The 22,670-nt window shown below is 47.4% G+C and overlaps 1 protein-coding gene across 4 annotated transcripts in view; it reads left to right on the top strand.

Moving 5' to 3' along the window:
* Positions 1-21,983, top strand: part of LOC111855928 (zinc finger protein 385C-like) — a 111,678-nt gene extending 89,695 nt beyond the window's left edge. For all 4 annotated transcript variants that reach the window (XM_023835437.2, XM_023835438.2, XM_023835436.2 and 1 more), the window contains 7 exons: positions 1,680-1,790; positions 6,306-6,480; positions 12,802-13,134; positions 14,735-14,910; positions 16,033-16,131; positions 16,668-16,757; positions 20,305-21,983. In XM_023835437.2, the coding sequence (XP_023691205.2) occupies positions 1,680-1,790; positions 6,306-6,480; positions 12,802-13,134; positions 14,735-14,910; positions 16,033-16,131; positions 16,668-16,757; positions 20,305-20,535 (1,215 nt within the window). In that variant the 3' untranslated portion in view covers positions 20,536-21,983. The remainder of the gene's footprint in view (positions 1-1,679; positions 1,791-6,305; positions 6,481-12,801; positions 13,135-14,734; positions 14,911-16,032; positions 16,132-16,667; positions 16,758-20,304) is intronic.
* Positions 21,984-22,670: the final 687 nt, after the last annotated feature.

The raw sequence follows: 22,670 nt of genomic DNA, 5'->3' as shown, positions 1-22,670 counted from the left end.
GGCTCAAGGTTGGAGTGCAGCAAGTTGTTTTACACCACCGATGAACCCCACACTAGATGGGGTCTTGTGGGTCTGCTCATTAGCGACCTCTCCTGGTGGGTTGCATAAACGCGACAGCTGCTGCGCAATTAATGAACCCTCCCCCTGCCACCACCTCCACCCCCTCCTTGCGTTCCCCCAGGCTCAGGTTGCACGGGTCCAACAAAGCTGCCGTTGTTCTGGGCGTGTGCGCGGAAGATGAATGTAGCTGTCTCTGCAACTAAATAGCTTATAGCATCCAAGTCCCCCCCCCCCCTCGCCCTGCCGTGTCTTTCACCCCCTGCCTGAAACTCCATCACTGCATTTATTTCCAGCCAAAAGATAACTGCTTTGCTTCAGAAGCTCCAGGACAATGAGCACGTTTATGCGGAGCTGCTGGGGACGGCCGGGAGCTGACAGGAGTGCATTCTTTGGCTTCTAAAAACAGGCGCAGACGTATGCCATCCCCTCGCGTGCGTTCAGGTGGAGCCGGTTGACTCCTTAAAAGCTCCGATCGACGCGTTCGGGATCCTGGTTTTTAGAAAGAAGTCGACTGAAGTCGATCTCCCGGGGTCTCCCCCGACCCTCGGCGACGCGCTGCTTTGTGCGGCCGCCGGCGAGCACCCAGGCAGAGAACATCACAGCGAGCGCTGGCCCGGAACGGCTGCGTGAGATAAGGAGCCGGGGCGAGATGAAAGAGAGGCACGATACCACTGACCCGAGGCAGAAAGACAGGTTACTCTAGCCCTGTCTATTACACCGTATCACCAGGAGACTGATCTGAGCCCAGCAAACACCAAGACGCTATACACTTTAATACACCCTGGAGAATATTTAATCATCAGTCAAAGTCATCTCACTTTCCCTATCGGAACAAAATAGCTCCCCCCATTACTCACTCACATTACGTGATAAAACTGTTACCCAGATGCCAGAGAATTTGTCAGCGTTTGACAAATAACAGAAATCATTTAACTTATAATAATGTGCCTTTTTTTTTCCCCCTGTCTGTATCGATGCCATATTTTTAAAGTGACAATTTCTGTCTTGTCTGGGGCTCATTTGCACTTGACTGTGGGTGTAGCAGATCTTTTAATTACGGGAAAGGCTGCTTCTGATCCGATGCGACGCCCTCCAGTAGTTTTTAGCTCCACGAGTGATTTTGTCCCTCAGCGCTTTCAGCATGTTCTCACTCTACTATAAGACGTTCCTCGTCTGTAATGACTTGGATAAGAAGGTGTCCCCAGTCTCTAGTGAATGGAAATCCAAGATGTCCCTAGTCTAGTGACAGCTGGTTCTTGAAAGCTCAGAACTGTCGCTTTCTAATTTTAGCATTTACTTTGCTTTGCGTCTGACTTTATCTAGAACCAATATCTGTTGGATGCAGGTATATCTATTTTATAGATCACCTTAGTCAGAAGGTACTGCAGAAGGACTCAGATCAGAAAACCTGAGATTACACATTCATGTCCTTTTACACTGATGCCGTATAGCTGTACGTCTACGTTACGTATATCATGGGACCACGCCGATGTCCCGGTCAGGTTCAGTTCGTCTTCAGGAGACCTCAGGTGCGTAAAAACGCTCAGGGCCCGATACTGATCCGTAAGGTACCAGTCAAGAAATTCCTGAACCATTGACTCTGTCTTTCTCCCCCTTAGATGGACCCGGTTCAGAAGGCCGTTATCAACCACACCTTTGGGGTTCCTCAGCCGCTCAAGAAGAAACCCGTTATCTCCTGTAACATTTGCCACCTGCGGTTCAACTCCACGGTCAGTGAGAGCTTCCCGCGGCCCACGTCTCCAGTTGCAGTGTGGCGATTTCTCTCACTAACGACACTTACTTGCCTTGGTTGCTGAATTGCCAGTTTAACATCTCAGTTCTATAAACCACATTCGTTTGTATGATGTCATTTCTATATATAGGTTACATATATGGGTTACAATGGTCCGTGTTACGGTAAACATTTTTCACTTCCAGTACATCATTCAATAAATTACATGAGATTTTCAACATTTTATTATAAAATTGGGTTTGTGTTAAAGATTTTGCCTGACTGTAGGCTAATGTAAGTGTTCTGAGCATGTTTTTAAGGTAGGCTAGGCTAGGATGTTTGTTAGCTTAGGTATACTGAATTAACATGGTTTTTTGCTTTACAATAGGTTTATCGGAACATAATCCCATCATAACCTGGGGAGAGGCTGTATATATATTATTATTAGTAGTATTATTAGCATTAAGCATTTTTTTTTCAGCATTCAGCCGGACATATTGTCAGTCTGTTCATCTACTTTTTAACCATTTACCCAGTACAAGGTTTTCGGGGGGAGACTGGGGCTGGAGTCAATCCCAGGCAACACTGGGCAAAAGTTGGGGGTGTCAGTCCACTGCAGGGCATCCATACACACCGAGAGTCCTCAAAAGGGGGGGCTGCGGCGACTCTTTCTGTCTTATTCACAACTTCTGTAATCTGGGGCTTCATTTGTGTCACGAGTTACTTTCTGACTCATTTGCATTTATATGGCAGGGCGTGAATTCCGCCGAATCCTAATGAGATTCTCCAATCAGTGATCATGGAGGTCGCCTCCGTCAGCGAGCTGCCAAGTGAATGTGGGGGAACAGTGACACTCCTGTCACCTAACAAATTACTCTGTTCAGAAAGCCTGTTCGTATCCATGCTGGGGGACGTTTGCCGATCCGCCCCTCTTCCCCACCCCCGTCCCGTTAGGACTGAGACGAGCGCAGATAATCACGCAGATCCCAGCCATAGCGTTCCGGATGCGGACGGACTTTAAGGTCCCTGATGTCTGAATATCGACTTCCGGGGTCACAGGTGGTTCATTTCGATAAATGAAGGTCTTGGGGGGGGGGGTCTGACACCAGGCACCGTTCCGTGTCTGCCGGTCCCCCCAGCGGAGACAGGTTGACGAAGCCCCCCCCCCAACCCCCACTGGGGCTGTGCGGGGGACAGCAGCCATCAGCTTCTGTGATGACACTTCATCGATCAGCCTCATTGTCATCACACCCCCCAGTGGAGCGTTTTGTCATGGGGGAGTTTATTCATACAGTGGACCAGCCTGACTGATTGTATTGTCCCTCCTCATCACCATGTCTGACTTCAACATCATATCATTCTTGTAACGCATCCTTTTCAGTACTTTCAAATCTGTGTTCTTTACATCCCTATGCTATGTCACACTTAATTTTATTTTCCCGAAAATTTTATTTGAAGCCTTGTCTTTATTTTGCCCATCTTCGGTTTTTCGCTCAAAGGTACAGCAGCACGTATCGCCTGGGATCCAAAAGCGCAACATCACTCCATTACGATCATCCCTGAGCTCTTAATGTTGCACATCTGCATGCAGCAGCTGGACAGATGTTCAGTCACAGGAGATCATTTACGATGGATGGCGATGGGCTCGAGCCCTGAGAACGCAGAGATGAAAAATGCGACATCCCTTTCTGCGTGGCACCAGCACATCACAATTTTAATGCTCAGACTCATTATTTTGATTTATACGCCCACTTGCCTCATTGTCCCGCCTCCATGAAACATTATCCAATTGTCTGGCTCGTTGCTTTATTTACCTCCAATCGAATCCCGGGAAATGCACGCGAGTCTATTCACAGAAGATAGAAGGGCCGAGAAAGGGACGTATCCCTGTGCGGAAGTGGGATCGCTTGTTTGTTTACCCTGGAGCACTCCTGTCACAGGAAATGCGACAGACGTGCAGTGCCTGCAGATTTCTGTTCCCTTTTCTTTGCAGGCTTTTGATGGGGCTCTTATCTGGGAAATGCACTGGGCTCCTGCAGGGGGTCAGATGCCCTCATCGCAATGAGTGAGGCATCTGCAGCGCTTAGAGCCGCGGCCTGGAGGGGTCAGTGCAATGCGCATGTCGACCCGCTAGGAACTCAACGAGAGAACCCCCCGCCCTCGATGAGGGCCAGCAGCATTTGCTGACAGTTTAAATTATTCCTTATCGTTTCAGTGTGGTGGGGTCTTGCTCTCCCGGGGTCATGATAATCAAACCTCACGGGGGGGTTAAATCAAGAGGCCGTTTTCAGTTCTGTGTGTGTGTGTGTGTCTGTCTGTGTGTGTGTGTGTGTGTGTGTGTGTGTCTGTCTGTGTGTGTGTGTGTGTGTCTGTGTGTGTGTGTGTGTCTGTTTGTGTGTGTGTGGCTGGCAGTGCTTTAGTGTGTGTCTGTGAGAGTGGGTGTGTTTCTGTGAGAGTGGGTGTGTGTGTCTGTGAGAGTGGGTGTGTTTCTGTGAGAGTGGGTGTGTGTGTCTGTGAGAGTGGGTGTGTGTGTCTGAGAGTGGGTGTGTGTTTCTGTGAGAGTGGGTGTGTGTGTCTGTGAGAGTGGGTGTGTTTCTGTGAGAGTGGGTGTGTGTGTCTGTGAGAGTGGGTGTGTTTCTGTGAGAGTGGGTGTGTGTGTCTGTGAGAGTGGGTGTGTGTGTCTGTGAGAGTGGGTGTGTGTGTCTGTGAGAGTGGGTTTCTTTCTTCTGGGGAGCTCGTGTGACCTTGATAAGGCATGTTCCTGTTACACCTGCAGTATCTCGGAACCCAAGTCCGGGTTCCCGCTTGCTGCGTATTCCGGTTCTTATCAGGTCTGAGCAGGCCGTTCCGTGTGCGTGCGGCGGCCATTTTATCTCTACGTTCCGCGTATCTTTATGTGCCTCTGGGGAGGAAAAAAAAAAGGAGATTCCCGGCGCTGAAATTTAAATTTTCCGCAGACAGGATGCTCCGTGCTGATTACAAGCTTCTCGCTGCTTCTGCTGCTTTTGCCTGCCGACTCCCCACGCGGCAGCTTTCCCTCTAGGTCAAATTCAGCGAGCTGCCTTGATTTGCTCCTGTTTCTCCCAGGCTGTTGGCTCTATTACACATTTCTTTAACCCTTTCTGATGTGTTAGGGGTTGTTGGGTTGGGATGCTGTTCTTGCGATCAGAAGGTTGCCAGCTCAAATCCCGGAGAGACCAGAGTGATTCACCATTGGGCCCCCTGAGCAAGGTCCTTAATCCACACTTAAAGAGCAAAATTCACTCAGTCCACAGGATGAATTTACAAGAAACTTCCTATGGAAATTTAAGGAAAGATCTTTATATGATTACATGAGGACTGAAGTCTATCACAGGAGGAGGAATCCTTACTTTAGCTCACTGGCGGTCTCTTCGGAAAAACAACAAAAAAATCATGGACTAAGTTTTGGAAATGAGCTCTTCAGTTGCACTAGGTATTCACTGACCCTGTGTTCTTCACTGTATGTCGTTTTGGATAAAGGAATCTGCTTAAAAAAAAAATAAATTGTAATTTCATCGCACACACTGCTTCTCCAACACAGGCCTTAGAGTAAAATTTACAGTTTCGTCTGGCCTACCCGGGTCTCCGCGGTTCCAGGGTAAATGTTTCCCCTGCACCTGTGATCGCTTTCCTTTGCAGTAGTTGCGATATTAACAGATGGTCGGTGTTACGACATACGTGGGGTGTGGGTCACATGATGTTGGGATGTTCAGCCATGTCTGGTCCTCAGCTGCCGAGTGTCTGCGAACAGGTATGGGAGGCCAGACGTCAAGGCCCCGGTGAGGGGAGGGGGTCCAGGCTGGGGAACTCCACGTGTATCCAGCAGGTGCTGGACTCAACCCCACCCCGGACTCAAATTGAGAATGGCGAAGCTGAACAGCACTGGAAAAAAATTACAGTTTCTTTATTTAGCAAATGCTTTTATCCAAAGTGATGTACAATTGAAAGCGGGGTCAGTCTGACCCTGGAACAATTGCGGGTTAAGGGTCTCGCTCAAGGGCCCAGTGGTGAAATTACTCTGCTGACCCTGGGATCTGAACCAGCGACCTTCCGATCACGGGCACACGCCACCCATGTGACTGACATGTTCCAGTCATTACTGTAAGGCTGTAAGGAATTATTCGGCTGCTGTAAGACGGTCGCGCTCAAATGCAGGGTCACGTCACTGCAAACCGTCAGGCGGGAGACAGAATGCTGGTTACCTCTGCTGTCAGGCTCACAGAGATGGTGCAGCAGCTGCTGTAACGGTGTCCCGCGTGATTTTGAGTGTCATGTATGAATTGGACACACTTGTGATGTCAGCTTTAACGCCTGTGTTCTTGTCCAGGTGTACTGAGCATGCTCAGTCCATCAGTCCAGTGGAACTCCGGTAGAGTTAGCTAAGCTTAGCCACCTAAAGCCCAGAATAATAAGAGTCCACAGTTGTAGCTGCCTTAAGTTCAGCCTTAATGCCTCCCTTTTGACTCCCGTGTTGGCCTTTCCCCGCCGGCAGAACCAGGCAGAGGCGCACTACAAGGGCAACAAGCATGCCCGCAAGATGAAGGCCATGGAGGCTCAGAGGAACAAACAGAGGCATCTGGTGGAGGCAGCTGGGCGGGACCGGGAGCAGGACAAGGGCCGGGAGAAAGTGCCGGCAACGGAGGCCCCCACGGCGCCGACGGATGGCGGTAAGCGATCGAAGGCCAAGAAGTAGCGGCCCGCTAGGACGGTCTTTGCCATTTCAGATTGCAGTTTGCACCGGTTAGCGCAACATGCTAGTCAAGTGGTTGTCGTTCTCCCTTTCCCCCCTGTTGTTGTCACGTTGTCGCTGTCACTGCCCTGCCCGCTTCTGCTTGGCGTTCCGTACGTCGGCTACCCGCCTGCCACATGCCTGGCCCTGCGTCCGAAACCGAACGCTGGCAGTTGCGAGCCGCCGCCGATCCGGGCCTCTGCGCCGCCGCTCAGCGCCTGCCTGGTGATTGATGGCACGGGAGATGCCTTAAGGACTCGGGCAGAAGATGTTCAGACTTAGGTAGAGCAGCTCAGTTAATAAAGAGCCCTGAATATCGATCCACGGTTCCTGGCGGGTCTTTATCGCGCTTGCTGCCTCGCGATTGCTGTCTGGAGCGGTCCCCGCGGGTCGATCTGCCGGGGCGTAGTCGAGAATGGGAGCTTTGACGTGACGGACGCGAAGGAAGCACGCGGCGCTCGACAGACGTTAGCATTGGCGCCTTAGCTGAAAGGGCTATTCGTGCGTGTGCTAGGCTAAGGTCAGGGGTCACACGTCTGTAAACGTTTCTGGGAAAGTCACTGTTTTTAAACGTCATTTACGAGTAGCGAGTCCTCAATCCTAACCGCACGTCTCCTCCCCACTTAAGAGCAAGTGAGAGGCAACTTCAGTCACGCCTCCATAGGTAGAGGGAGGGGGGATTTCACATCCACGTAACTGAATATAAAGGCAGGGGGGAAGACAAGCAGTGACTCGGACAGGGAGCAATATATGCATGTAGTGTAAGAAACCTCTCGATGATCAGGGGTCTATCGATAGAATTTTTATTTTCAATACATCTTTCAGGCTGTTGTGTACGTACATAATTTTATGACTTATTCATGGTTTCTAAGAGGATCTCACATTTGTTTAAAAAATACGAAAGCATCCAAAGCCATGAAATCCTGCAGCCTATCCCAGGATGCGGAGGACACAAGGCCGGGGACGACCAGGGACGACCAGGACTCGATGCCAGTCGCTAAATCCCTGCTTATCTAGTTAGACTGCAGGAAAGCTATGAGGCACATCACAGCTAAACCTATTAGCTCGTGCAAAATAGAAAAATGAGCAACAAACTGCAGATTAATCTACATGATAAACTAATATTACGCTAATTCGCTCCTAATCACTTCTTCACCATGGATGGTTAGTCAAAAATAACCGGCAAATGGCATCGCAAACTAAATGCTGCGTTTATTTGTAATTAGTTTCAGGGAAAAGTGAATTAAATAGCTGAGTCATGCATTACACTTTTTTTTTCTGAAACTGAAGGAAAGACAGGAAGGGGGGAAAAAAAAGAATTACTTTTCTGTCAGATCCGATTGGATGTTCTTTGGTCAGGAAATCTGACAGGCAGATTCGGTATAAATATGGTAGAAACAGGAGGAAATGGAGAGGGAAGTAGGGCAGCAGGGAGATAAGCCAGAACTGGTTTTATGTTGCAAGTAATTTTATAGTTCCAAAGTAATTTAGTCACAAGGCACAAACCTTAATAAACCCCCTTTTGTAATTGGCGTTATGTGAAATTGAAATGCAGCAGAGCGACCCAGTCTCAGCATGCGACAGCGCGACTCGGTAACCCAGTAATACCCAGAATGAACACCCTATGAAACGGGCTACTTTCGCCCTTCCCTACAAGCCAAGAGCCAATCACAAGACGTCAGGCCGTTCTGGGAAGCCAATAGCGTGCTCAGCTCTCTCAAGGAGACAACAGAGGGGCAGAAGAGAAACTGGCGGACTGATGTGGTTCCCTGGACCTCAAGGCCACTCCGCCGGGAGGGTCACAGACGTGTCAGGTTGTGGCTTCACCAAAGCGCAGTCGTGGGGGCGAGATGCAAACGTGGCGTTGTCACTCTGTCACCTGCTCTCGCTGCCCACGCCCCCCTTTATATGTGTCCTTCAGAACACAGAAACATTCTGTGTCAGTTGCACAGAATTATCGCGGGGCTGGATACACAGAAGGTCATTGGTTCAAATCCTGGGGTCGGCAGAGTGATTTCGCCACGAGGCACTTGAGCAAATCCCTTATCCCCCCCCAAGTTGCTCTGGGGATTGCCTGACCATGCTTTGAATTGTACGTCGCTTTGGATACACATACAGTAAATAATGTTGGCAGGTCTCTTGGTATTACACGATTCAGCCATTGCTGCTTCAGTATGTCTGACGGTGAAGCTTTGACTGGATCATGTAATACCAGTGCTGCCTGTTGAAGAGTGACAGAAGCTACAGGAATGTCTGTCTGTCCTCGAAGCCCTCAGGATGAGGGGGCTGTAGGCCAAAATAATACAGACCGGCAAAAAAAAAGCCAGACAGCTTTTTCGCAGAGCTTGTCCTGACAGGGAGAGGGGTGCGGTTATCGTAGCGGCGTGAATCAGAGAGTTATTGTAACTGTTCCAGGTTTTGCCCCATCTGCCGCTCCCCCGAGCTTTGTCCCCATCCATCAAGGCACAGTCGGGGGCTCGGTTATCTGGAAGCCTCACCTGGCCCGAGGACAATGCCAGACCTTCGAAGAGTGACCTCAACGCCCCCCCCCCCCCCCCCTCCTTTTCTCAGCTCGAAACGACCAAGGAACCCAGAGGTCGTTTGGCTTAGCAGAAACACTTTGAACACTCTTGAGTTCCAGAAAAAAAAAACCCAAATGAGACATTGATTTTAATATTGATATGGAGCCGGAGCTGCAGGATTCCGACATAACACCAAGGACAATCACCGATAATGGAGGTTCTGCCGGGGAGAGAATATCTGTTATGCAGAATGAACTTTCCCATTCACTGGTGGTTTGGACTAAATTGCACTATTTACATGTTTGAAAGAAAGCCGCCTTGTATCAATATTAATTATTGTTTACCATAATGACCCAATTTTAAGCGCCCTACTTGTTTTGCACTTGAGTCAACAGATTAAGAACAACAGGTATAATAATGAAGAGAAGACGATAGACCATGCATCTTCGAACCCAGGCAGCTCGGGGCCCAAGGATGGAGTAGATCCTGCAAGGGATGCCAGTGCAGCACAGGGCACAAACACACACATTACTGATGATTCAGACACCGCATTTAGCCTAACTGCATGTCTTTGGACTGCGGGAGGAAACTCACTCTGCGATGCCCTACAGCCACAGCTCAGGTGAGATATCTACAAAGAAAGGCGATGCGTTAGGAAAAGCGGACGGCAGCTAATTGAAGCGCTGATTGCGGAGGCAAACTTTAAAAGTGACACTGAAGGGCAACAGTTGGCAAATGAAAATGGCGCCCTCTTGTGTTTACTTTAGGAGACCCGTGTAAGTTTAGAGTACAGCGGCGTTACCGAGGGGGTGGTGCAGTGTAATGGAGAGTAGGATGGCGTTGCTGAAGGGAGACGCAAGGTTAATGAACGGCGGAGTGGTGTTAATGATGGGTGTAGCAGTGTCTAGGGAGATACAGGCTGAGCAGGGCATGTTTTTATATGTAAATAGGGGCACCTTAACGTCTCAGCTCTCCCTTTTGGGGCAGTTTCCGGAATGTGAGACAGAGGAAGGTTTTTCACCGGGGGGGTGGCTGAATTTAGGCATGAGGGGAGGCCCCTCCCACAAGCTATGTTACGAAACTGGACAAAAAAAGACACTTTGCCTACGTGCGTGACACATTTCAGGAATCCAAGAGAAGCTGAAGGCGTCACAGAACGGCAAGGATAAATGATGCATTAGAACAGTCAAGATATACAGCTGAGAGATTTCAGCTGAATGCTTCTGCATCACCAGGACGTCACGTCTTACAGAACCAGCCCAGCTGAGGCGGGCGGATTCCTGCTGAGGAAGCTTACATCTTCAGATTGATGGTGGAGTGTAGATCTTTGGAGAAGCGGTAATTACTGTGGGTCCCGGTCGGGGGTCACCGGCACCAAAAGTCAAGGAAGCTTCAATGCACTGTTGTTGTTTTTCTGTTTGCAAACCAAAGCTGGTCTTGTTGCTGTCCATGTAAGTCTGGTTCGTGCCAGAATTTTTAGTTTCACTCATTTCTCTTGTGTAAAATTTACATTTTTTTTTGCAAACTGCAGCCTGGCTCTTCCCTGCTTCTCACTGAAGGGCTTCTTCCCTGTTTTATGGGACTTCAGCCCTGCTTCTAGGAGCCTGATATGAACTGTCCTAGCAGTGCACTTCACACCTGCACTTAATGTTTCCCATTCTTTATGAAGGTCACTTGAGGTCATCCTATGATTTATGAGGCACTGCTGGATAAGTTGACGGTCATCTCTGGCATTAGAGAGTCGCTTCCTCCCTCTACCTGGCTGGTTTCTGGTCATTCCCAGTGTCTCCAGCTTCGCCTTGTTCTTGTGTGCTGCTGTCTTAGTAACTTTGAGCCTGGAAGCAGCCTGACGCGCAGTGTAGCCTCTGCCAGCAGAACCAGGATTAAACCAGGGTTCAAAAATGCAGATTTAAAAAAAATATGGAGTAGTAATTTTTTCCAGAGCTATATTTTCGTGAAACATGATGGCTCAGTCAATACCCTCTATCCATCCATCCATCCATCCATCCATTTAACCCCTTGTCCTGTTCATGGTTGCGGAGGTTCAGTCCACACACCTCAGCCAATTGGCTCATCTCACCTGCATCTCCAGAATCCATAATTCCCAGTGACATTCAGAATTCCCATTCTTTCTTTCTGGGGCACCTTCAAAAAAAAAATTAGCCTTTTAAATTACCTTTTCGCTCCGTCTTCGCTATGTATTGAAGAAATAGAAAGCGGGACCCCCGCTGCAGTGAATTTACTCTGGGGGGGAAAAAATCCAATGACCTCTAGATTGGTTTCTGGGTAAATACATTTGACATGCCCTCCAGCGCCCTATTTTGTTAACTGGAATACAATGAGGTGTCAGGGGGCAGTTCCTGCGGTAATTGATACACTGCACGTGCTGTGAGAATAGGCATAATTAAACTGTAACGGCATCTGGTGAATGTTGCAGTCGGTGCCCTTGTTTGCACTGAACGGAAACACGGTAGACAGAAGATCTTTAAACTGCACAGATAAAGTTTATTTTGACCTTTTCTAATTCACTGTTGACGATTAAATTGGACTTAAGTTAAATTGCAATAAGAGCCTGATAGCTGAGTTGGAGGGGCGACATGGGCTGAAATGTCTCTGAGGAACGTGAGAAAAGTGACGTGGGTGAAATTGGATAGAAGACCTATAGGCATCTGTCAGAACGTATGTGGTTCTGTGTTTCAGGTGTATATTACCGAGTAATAAATGAATAAAGCTCCTGCTATCCATCCATCCATCCATTTAACTCCTTGTCTTATACAGTTTTTATACTGTATTTTACCCACTGGCTCCAAAATCCAAGTGAAAATGATAAAAATGACTTAAAATGCATCCGCCTTCGTGGATTCATGAGTCTCAGCAATGTTTTTTTTACGTTTTCCATCAAAAACGAGATAAGGCTTTATCTTCCCTGTCATTTGAAGTAAATAAGGCTTGATACTCTAAGGGACCTAAGATTGAACTGAAAATTCACCGTTATCTGTTCACTGAAATCAGTCTGATCAAAGATAATAAAAAGTTTCGTTATATAGCGCGAAACGTCGGACTGAAGCCACGTGATCATCGCCAAAGGAGTAAGATTGATAATGAGCTTTGGGTACCAGCATCTTCTGAGCGATGATCACACGGTCCGTCGTCGAGGCTACCCTTCATGTGTACCTTGATGAGGTCATTTTGTACAATACCTAAGTACGAGTCTTTTGGGAGTTTATTTTCATGGCTTCCCAGAAATTGTACAGTGGGTCGCATTGTGGCCTCACCATCATGGCTATGGGACCGATGACACCAGCTCTCTCTGTGGGGATTAGCGTGGTCTTTCTTTTGGAAGTGTGGGTTTCCTCCAAGTTCTCCAGTTCCCTCCCACATCCCAGAATTGTCAACTAGTGTCTCTGAATTGCTTTTAGTGTATGATTATGCATAGGAGTGTGTGTGTGTCCTGCTTCGTATCCTGAGGTGGATGAGCACTTATGTATGGATTGAGTGTTTCACCCAGATCACATTTAACTGAGTTAACCAGATGCTTTTATCCAAAGCGAAGTACAATATTTTGAAAACGGAGTCAGATGATCCCTAGAGAAATTGGATTTAAAGGGCTTTCGCTCACTCTGGCAACCCTGGGATTTGACCCCACAACCTTCCGACCACAGGCACGGCAATCTAACCCACTGAGCTACACGCTGCCTCCTTTCGCTTTGGTATGTGATCGGATGTTTCTTCCGCAGCCCTTCCGCATGATCCGGAGCCGGTGAGACTGGAGGAGTCCCCGGGGGGCTCTGTCATGCTCACCCCCATATCGGAGGTGTCATCGCTGGAGCTGCCCACCCTGACCTCCCCCTACGTGTCCCCGGCCCCGCAACAGTCCGTCTCGTCGGATCCCCCCGGCAACAAGGTCCCGAGCCTGTCCTTTGAGCCCCCCTCCCGGGATCTGCCCAGTGGCGAGGGGGAGGCCATCCTGGATGGAGATAAAGACCCCAGAAGAAATAAGCAACATCTCCACTGCCCCGTGTGTAAAGTCACCGTCAACTCCGTGTCGCAGCTCGATGCCCATAACAGTGGTAAATCCTGCGTCTGTATCGCATTCTGGGCGAGCAGGATCGCATTTCAGATAGACCTCACCCTGCAGTCTGAGCCCAACATGCTTAGCGCACTCTGGATCGCAGCATCACACGTGATAATTGCCATAGTCACACCAATAGAAACACCTCTTATCTTATCTGTCTGCAGACGAGCGAAATATTTATGATCGTGCAAGGAACATCCATTTGACTGAAGTGGAAATTATATTAGTGGCCACAAAGAAGTGTTTCATCAGGTATTATTCTGTTTTTCAGCTGTAAATGGATAAAGGTAGTTCTTAGTTCTAAGTACTAAATTCAGTAACAGTATTCATATTGTGCTAAGGCAGCAAAATGTAGCAACTACACTGAAACTGAAACAGAAAAGGGGATGCAAAATGTGTCGACTCTGCACCCGAATGTGAAGTAGACAGATAAATGAATGATAGTGGACTTATTCAAAACTCAGCATGGCTGAATTAAGATCTTTTGTTACAAGATAAAACAGAGGCGCAGACATCCAATTTCGGTCAGAAAACGGTTTCGATAAAATATGAACGGCGTCTTGCCTTTTGTACGGCAGAGATAACAAAATACTTTTCACACTTAAATGGGATTTATTTTTCAGATGTAAAGCATGTTCATAATCCTTTATATAGAACAGATATCCATCCATCCATTCTCTAGACCCACTTCTCCTATGCAGGGAGAATGAATTATACTGAATTCTAATTTTATGTGTTTATAGTTTTGGGGGTTTTACTCACAGTCTAGCCATGTTCAAGTTTTGAACAGACATAATAACACAATAATAACTGAAATCCGAATCTCCATTATCCAGTGGCCTGGATGGAAATAATTTAAAATTTGATAATTGACCAGAAGCCATTAGGACCTCGCTGTTTAAATAATAAATTGAGTTTTTCATATTGAAAGCTGAAGACACTTTGTAAATAAATCAGCTATTTTCCTATTGATTTAATGACACAATATCAAAATGGAAAAAAGTCATTTTTGACCATTTTAATTTAAACCAAAAAGAATGTGGTTTCAAGTAATATTTTTAGATTTAAAAGCTTGTGGTCTTAATGGGCAGTTTTATGAATAATTTAATGTTTCAGGTCACGCACGGGTTTAAAATGTGTTTTCCGGGTAGGTGTCCATCAGACTCAGGTCAGCCATAAAATCCTGGACCTCATCAGAAGTAGAAGCAGTCCATCAATAGATTTGCCCGATTGACGCTAACATTTTTTCTGCCACTGTGAATTATACATTCGACCTCTGCTGAGTTTTCTTTTTGGTATGGAATGCATTAATTTATTACTCAGTGGGAGTCAGTAAGAATACAGATGTCTCAATTTTGCTGGACATCTAATTTTGCTACTACGCCTATGTTCTAATCACCTATCAGTACAGGGTTCTGGGGGTGGGTTCATCCAAGGCAATACTGGGATGCCCTGGATGGTGTCTCTCTCGCTAATTAAATCACTTTGCATGCTACCCCTTCAGGGTAATACTAGTGGTCTGAATTAAGTCTTGCGATTCGCTGCTTCTTTCCCTGTGCCCCGCCCCCCAAACCCTGCCCCCATCCCACCTACAGGGTCCAAACACAAGTTGATGCTGGAGGGCCAGTGCGTTCAGCCACGGCGCCGGAGCAAAATAGCGGCCTGCAGGAGCAAACGGATCGGAGCCAAAAGCAGCCTTAGCATCACCGGCAAGGAGCACCACTGCGAGGTGTGCGAGATCCACGTGAACTCGGAGACGCAGCTCGAGCAGGTGAAGGCACTGGGACTTCTGGGTCAGACACCCAGGACTGGCTGTGGAACCCGGTCTCCGCAATGTGGATCAGCTATGGGAGCCGCTTAGCATACTGGGAGAGTCTCACTCACCTGTCTGGCTGCTCCTCTATGGCCAAGGGGACGAGGCGACACGAATACAGGAAGTGACATTGTCTGTCGGGCTCTTGAGCTGGAATTCGGCATGGATGATGAACATGAGGAAGTGGGAGATTTGCGGGAACTTAAGTTCCTTTCAAAAAGGCTTTTGGTTGTAATGAGGCTGGGAGACACAGACATAAACTCCACGGAAGCATATGTCAGTGACTCTGACATTCAGGCCTCTGGAAGCACAGTCAGTGCAGAGGTGTTGCTACATTGTTGCATTCATTTAATTTAACAGCGTTACCATTATGAGGTTAGGTGAATATTTCCTAACAATGGCTGTTTTGAGTCTTCATTGACAGATTCCCAATGAGCCTTGGGTCCACGTAATTCAAGTTTAATTGTTGCATTCACTGTTAACAAGATCTGATGGAAAAAATTAACTGAAAATTTTATAGGATTTTTTAAAAATGTATATAACCCAAGTTGATATAATTTCTTATTATGTCACTCTCATGGGGGCAAAGAAATACGTAATCTTGGAAATCACGTATTAGAATAAGCTATCAAATGTACAGGAAAAGAGATAATGCGGATGATAAAAAATATATATTCTTGCAGTATTTTATAGCACAAACAATAAAATCTCAATGAAATCAGATTTGGTCTCGAACTGAGAAGCGGAGATTGAGGAAGGTTACGGCTTTGACATTTGGGGGGTGGCGTCGCTTGGAGGGACATTAAACCTAATCACTGGCAGCAGAGAGATGATCTGCGCCTCACATTTTCCAGGACGGTCTCTGTCAGCAGTGGGCGGGGCTGCTCACAAAGGCTCCACCCCGCTGTTGTTAGTTTGTCATGTGACTCCTAGCCCCGTGTCAAAGGTTCCATGGCACCAGATCCCGGGCATAATGAGTGCGTGGGAATGGTGGTGGGGGGGGGGGGGGAGTGAAAGAGGTTTGTGTTTGTTGAAGCGTCTCGTTGGGAGGCCTGTGACCGGTGTCTCCCCGCGTTCCAGCACATGAACAGCAGGAGGCATAAGGACCGTCTGGCGGGAAAACTCCCCAAGCCCAAGTTCAGCCCGCACACCAAGAGCCAGCAAAGCTCTCTGCTACCTGTAAGTACCGTCAGGCAGCCGCGTCTACACCTGAGGATGGAGGGGAGTATAGAGGGGCGGGGCCGCAGGGGCCCCAGCAGAAAGCTGATAGGTCCTTGGAGTGCCCCCTTCTCTGTCACTCACCGATTCAGAACAAATCATTGGATGATAAGGTAGGCCTCTCTGTATGGTACAGCACCACATTCACACATAAGATTAAGCGTGTGTTTTGTTGATGAATGATATGTCCAAGAGCATTATGTTTTGGGTAATTTTACTAGTTGGTGGGCAGGGGCGATTGTAGGATTTTTTTTTTTTAAGTGGGGGGCATCAGAGAGGCTATAATTCATACAGAGGGGCCAACTTTATCATTAGCCAATGATTGGTTTTGAATCGGTGAGTGACGGAAAAGGAGGCACTTTGGGAGCGAATCAGGTTTCACCTGAGGTCAGTGACTCCCGTTGGCCCCGCCCCAGTATAAATCCTTGTTGGTCAGCGTATGGAGGCTCTGCCATTGGACTGCTGTGTCACTCCATCCCTTTCCTCCGTCTGCCCAGACCGTGCGATGGAGCGGCTATGCCGGTGGGGCCGTCTCTGCCGTCAAGAAGGTGTTCGGCCACTACAGCCTCAGCTCCCTCTCCTCTCAGGTTTGCTCCAGAGGAACGTTCATGAGGGGTTGGGGGCGGGGGGGGGGGGGGGGTTGGGGTTCTGCTTATACTACAGGAGTGCACCTTGGACTTAAAACCAAATCAAAGTTTATTTATGAGATGTACAACAGTCCAGCACACAGCAGTAGATGCAGGCCAAGAGATCAGAAAGGTGCAGGTGGGCAGATCAGTAGTAGTCTGATCAGCTATTGATCATCCTCACTGCCTGAGAGTAGAAGCAGTTACAGAGCCTGATTATCTATGGGCCGACTCTGCGATGGTGCTTCCCTGACAGCAGGAGTGAAAACAAGCCTTCTGGTCTAGCTTAGCTGAGCCTTGTAGTTCCTAGCAGGAAGAAAGCACGAATAATCTGTCAAGGAGGTTGGGAGCAAGGCCTGGGGTGGAGTCAGGTCCTGGGTGGAACTGTCCGTCACAGGCCTGGGGCGGAGTCAGGTCCTGGGTGGAACTGTCCGTCACAGGCCTGGGGCGGAGTCAGGTCCTGGGTGGAACTGTCCGTCACAGGCCTGGGGCGGAGTCAGGTCTTGGTTGGAACTGTCCATCACAGACAGACACGATGTCACTGAGGCTTCCTCAGCTGCTCCCACCCAAAGAGATACCTCAATCTGTTATCAAAGGACCAGGGATTACGCTAACTAACCCAAAGTTTATGGCTGGGGTGACTAGTGTGTTATATAGCTTTTTGAGCATGTAAACGGTCTGCAAAGTCTTCATAGTCAAAGTAACTCTCACCACAGAAACCACTCTTTATCTAATCTGCCTGAAACATCTCCTTCGGATTCCACCCCTTACTTCTGTGACATGGTGAGGTCACCTGGTAACACAATTCTTATTGCCTGCCTACCTGCAACGATCTGTCTGCAGAACGCAAGACAGGGGCAGAACGTGTAGGGCAAGCTGACCAATGAGAGCACACTGGGCTCATTGTGGGTGGAGCTTAAAGCTCTAACAGTGAAAATGAGCATAACAGGCCCCACTTAAGGCATCAACTCGCATTGATATCCTGGATGTTAGGCAGATAAGCAGTGACAGTCTGTGCTGTCTTCACCACTTCCTGCAAGGTGCTGAAGTTGTTCAGCAGCCAGTCAGAAGAATCTCTGTGCTCCACCTATAAAAATGCCTCAGGATGCGGGATGCTGGCAGCTTTTGGATTCTGGTTGACAAAACAACATGGTCCATGTTTCAGGGCCTGTAATTGCAGCTCCCAGATTACAATTAGGAGCATTTCTTATTACTGAGACAGCAGCATAGCTTCATTGTAGTCTGGCAGAGATTGCTTGTGCGTTGTTGTACGTACAAACACAGTAACAACAAGGCACAGTTTAAATCGTAATGTTCTTAGCAGAACCACTTTTTATGTTTTGTCCAAGCTTTCTGCTTTTCCTAATTTAATATTATTATCATTTGTTTTCCAGAGTATTTGAAGCATCAGCACCATAATTAAATGTGGTGCTGTTACAGTTATTTATTTGCAGATGATCATCCTAAATTCAGGAACATCCTTCCAACCATCCATCCATGTTCTGTAACCGCTTATCCTATTCGTGGTCATGGGGGGTCTTGGAGCCTATGGGCGCAAGGCAGGGAACAACCCAGGATGTGGGGCCAACCAATCAAAGGACGCACACACACACACACACACACACACACACACACAATTTGGCATCTCAGCGTGTTTTGGGACCATGGGGGGAACCGCAGCACCCGTAAGAAAGCCCACGACCACTCGGGGAGAACATGCAAACCCCACACACACGGAGCCATGGTGGAGACTCGAACCCTGGTCTCAGATGTGTGAGGCAACAGTGCCAACCACTGCACCACCCCAGAAATATTTGTAAAGTTTTAATTTCATTTTTGAAATTTCACAGCACAGAACAATAGCTGACAAATTGTAATAATGGAAATGGCTTTAGTTAGTTATCAAAAAACACGTACAAAGGAACATGCTGCAACTGCTGCTGGTTCATATTTTTACAGCCCATAAATAGCTGTTTAGTATGAATAGTTAATCAGCAAACCTTAGCTTGTGTTGCTGGATGTGAGGCTAAAGGGGGGCTTTTAGCAGTTTGAAAGTTTTGAAGTGAACAGAAAGGTTCACTTCAGATTATAATGTCAATAGAATTAAAGGCCTACTGATGACGAATGCATCTAAATAGCTGTTTATATGTATGCAGAAACTGAATATGCATTTTTGGCACACATCATTTTTGATTGGCATGTTGTCAGGCCAATCCAGTGAGCCTTTTGTATTGTTTCATATCGGTCCTCCCTTATGATAGGCTAAAGCATCCTTCTTTCGTACTATAGGTTCCATATTTGAGACATTTGTTCGATTATTGTTACAATTGTTATTAGCCTAGCAGTAATTAGTACGTAGCTACGCATTCAACTTTAAACGCGATGCGTTCAGCAATCGATTGCTGTAACAGTGTAAATACATACGTATTTTATGTACATTTGCGCTGATATGACAAGAAATTATCGTGCATTTTAACCTGTATATGCTAATTTGCACGCCATTTGCGATATAGAGGTTACAATGCACGATAATTTCTTGTCATATCAGCGTCAAATATGTACGCATCTGCGCTGTTACAGCAATCGATTGCTGCACGTATCGCTTTTAAAGGTGAATGCGTATTTGCGTACCAGTTATATGCATCCCTGACTATAATGCACTAGAGATATATCATGGGATGGTGATATATTTTTGTCAGAGTATATCACTTACGTCAAGCGACACGACCAGCGAAATAAACGACATTGTGTCACATATTCGTCGTCATTAACGCTGGTGGCTGCTGGGGCCACTTGGTGATGAATACCCACAATACGCCGCGCCGTAAACGAACGAAGCAGCCCTTCAGTAGCACTGCTGCAGGTGCAGTGGTGAGATTCCAGCTTCCAGATTCCAGCTCACCACCAGCTAGCCTCGTTGATCATGCCCTGTTGTATTTAACCTGCAGGTCAGGTTGTCCCTGAAGAGAAATGACTACTACTGGTAGAACCAACACCAGTTAATAGTCAGTGCACTATAATTGATATATTATGAAATAAAACTAGCCCCGCATGAAAATATTTGGTATGAAATATAACCATTATTAACCAATTATTCTTATTATTTGATTAACTTTTAATTAAGTGCTAAACGATGAAACATGCCACGGATCGTCAAACTATTACGCTTCTGTCCACACCTGTGTTCTTGCCTCAGGAAATATCTGCAGCTGTATAATTGAGTAACGCGGTTCGGCTAAAATCTCCCGCTGGCCATTTAGCTAAATAAAATTATAAGGAACTTAATCTAGGCAAACAAGGTTCACTGCATTCACTGAATGAATATGAGGGGAAATGATATGAATCATAAAGGATTGTAATCCGTTGAGTAGCTTGCTTATTCCTAGTCTAACCGTTTACGGTAGAAACACACCGCTGGAGTTAGCTTATAGCGTGGCTATGCTAATTCGGTAGGGCGAACTCCCGCTAATCCCGCTAACTGTTAGATGCGGCTGCTCTTCTCCCACAGACCAAGCTGGCCCTCCACAAGCAGCTGACCAAGAGCCTGACTGCGAGTTTCCTGCCCAGCCCGCTGAGCCCGGCGGCCCTGTGCACTGTGGCTGCTAACCCACTGGCACTGCGGCACCCGGCGGGCACCGCCACCTTCATCCAAGCCCCCCTGCTCAGCCCCGCGCTCTTCCGGCCCGCCCCTGGGCCCCTCAGGGCATCGCACACCCCCATCATCTTCTCCCCCTACTAGCACTGGAGGGGGGGGGGCGTCTTGGGGCTAGTGGATCTATGCAGCTGGCGAGAGCGACGGCAGACAGCCGGCTGCATGGAGGTCCTTCTCAGACGCGCAAGGCGTCGGGACACGTGGCAGCCATGCCTCCTGCCCCCTTTGTGTTTGTCTTTTCACGCCTCACGTGTGGCCCAAACGGACCTTTGTCGACAGCCTGGAGAGGGATTCGCACAGCAGGCGTTTCGATCATTGTGTGGCTTTTTTCTTATTTATTAGAACAAAACTGTGTAAAAATGGCCACTGCATATAAGGTACTTGATGCTTCTTGATATATGTCTAAGCGGACGTGACACGGACTCAGCCTCACCCATGGGCCACCCCGATGGAGTTTAACACCGGATGATGTCATCCTGATTCTTTAGCCAGTGATGCAGGTCCTTGGCCTTTCTTGGGGGGGGGGGGGCAGGAGGATGTATTTAGGCTCCAAAAACAGGCACAAATTAAGCCAATTATGCCATCTCTAAACTGCATTGCACTGTGGGTTATAGTCATGATTTTTTTATTATTCTTTAGTGTGTGTGTGTGGGGGGGGGCGGCTAGGATGCATTCAGTGTAAGACAATCTGTGGATGTCGAGGTGTTTGACAAACCTGTAATTTTACCCGTAATTTTACTTGCAATTTTAACGTCCATCCAGATTATTCTGCCACGGAGTCCCACAACCAGACATTATATATATATATATATATATATATATATATATATATAGTCTACAAGGAACTTTTAAGAACAGTACAGATAAGGTGCATATTTTCCCCATTTTGCTAGACAGTAATGAGGTGCAGTTCCACATGGAATTAAATTTGTAGCGCGCCTAGCGTAGCATCTTGATAGGAATGGATGAATGACTTAATTAAACTTAGGGGTAGCATATGCTAAGCAGTGTCAGGACCGCTGACAGGCTAGAGGACAGCGAGCCAGGGGACATGTCTCTCGGTGTGTCTCCCAGTGACGTATTATAAGAGGTTCTTTTTAAAACGGTCTTTAAGTCTGAGAATTGGTGCGTCACAGAAGCCTTCGTCGGTTTTTACGGATGTACAGGCAGACGTGAGTCTCGAGAGCGTGATACTGTAGCAGGTTTCTGGGGATGAGCGTGTCCTCTGAAAAATTCATCTTCAAGGCCTCCTGAGGCGGTCTGAAGGGGTCCCGAGGAGCCCGGCCTGAACTGCCGGTGTCTCTATCACTTCATCCGAGAGATTAGGTATCTTAGGGTAGGGATGAACTGCAGAAGCGCAGTGTTTTGTTTTTTCCATTTTTGTGCAGAAGAGCTTACGTTCCGATTCCTTAGCTTAGGGGTTCCCAGTCTCCGAACCCCTTGGCCAGTACTCCTCTCACAGCAGAGCACTGGGCATCTTGTGGAGGGGTTACTTAATTTCCAAAAATTAACTCTCTCTTTTTCCCTCATATATATATATATATATATATATATATATATACACACACACACACACAAAACGTATGTATGTATATATATATATATATATATACGCCTTCTGAAGTTTGCGCGTTCTGTCCGCATCTGGAAAAATGGAAACGATTAAATGTATGAAATTTTCTAATTTCCAAAAATTCTCTCTCTATACACACATGCACACACACACACACACATAAATAAATACATATAATTGTTGAAATTGTTGTTCGACCCACCGCCATACAGCGGTCTGGGAAGCCCTAGTCTAGCTTCACGGGGTACCGTGAGGGGCACTGTGCCTTTCACAGAAGCCGGGACGGACCTGGGGTAGAGCTATGCAGTCTATCATATGCAATGTTTTGGAAAGCTGTGTGGCAAGCAGCTCAGCGATTACAGGAATGTTGCATTTTATAGTGACACAGGCATTTCGTTTCGTGCGCCTCACAAGTCCAAAATAGTCACTGAGTGAATGCATTAATGGCGCTACCCAGGCCTGCAGGATAAAACAAGCGTATCCAGAAGAGCCATAAATTCGCATTATTCCTGTTCAGTCAACCATTGATCACCAAAGACAAAGTGCGGGGCTCGCCTGAAATAGATTTCTCCAGGGGAAGTGCAACAGTGCCACCTGCAGGCTATTATTTGCCATTGTTCATTCAAATATACACTCCTATGAGTTTGCC

The sequence above is a fragment of the Paramormyrops kingsleyae genome, chromosome 22 (assembly GCF_048594095.1).
Source record: "Paramormyrops kingsleyae isolate MSU_618 chromosome 22, PKINGS_0.4, whole genome shotgun sequence".
In the NCBI taxonomy this organism is placed as follows: domain Eukaryota; kingdom Metazoa; phylum Chordata; class Actinopteri; order Osteoglossiformes; family Mormyridae; genus Paramormyrops; species Paramormyrops kingsleyae.
The sequence above is the reverse complement of the archived record's forward strand: the minus strand, read 5'-3'. Positions and strand labels throughout refer to the sequence as shown.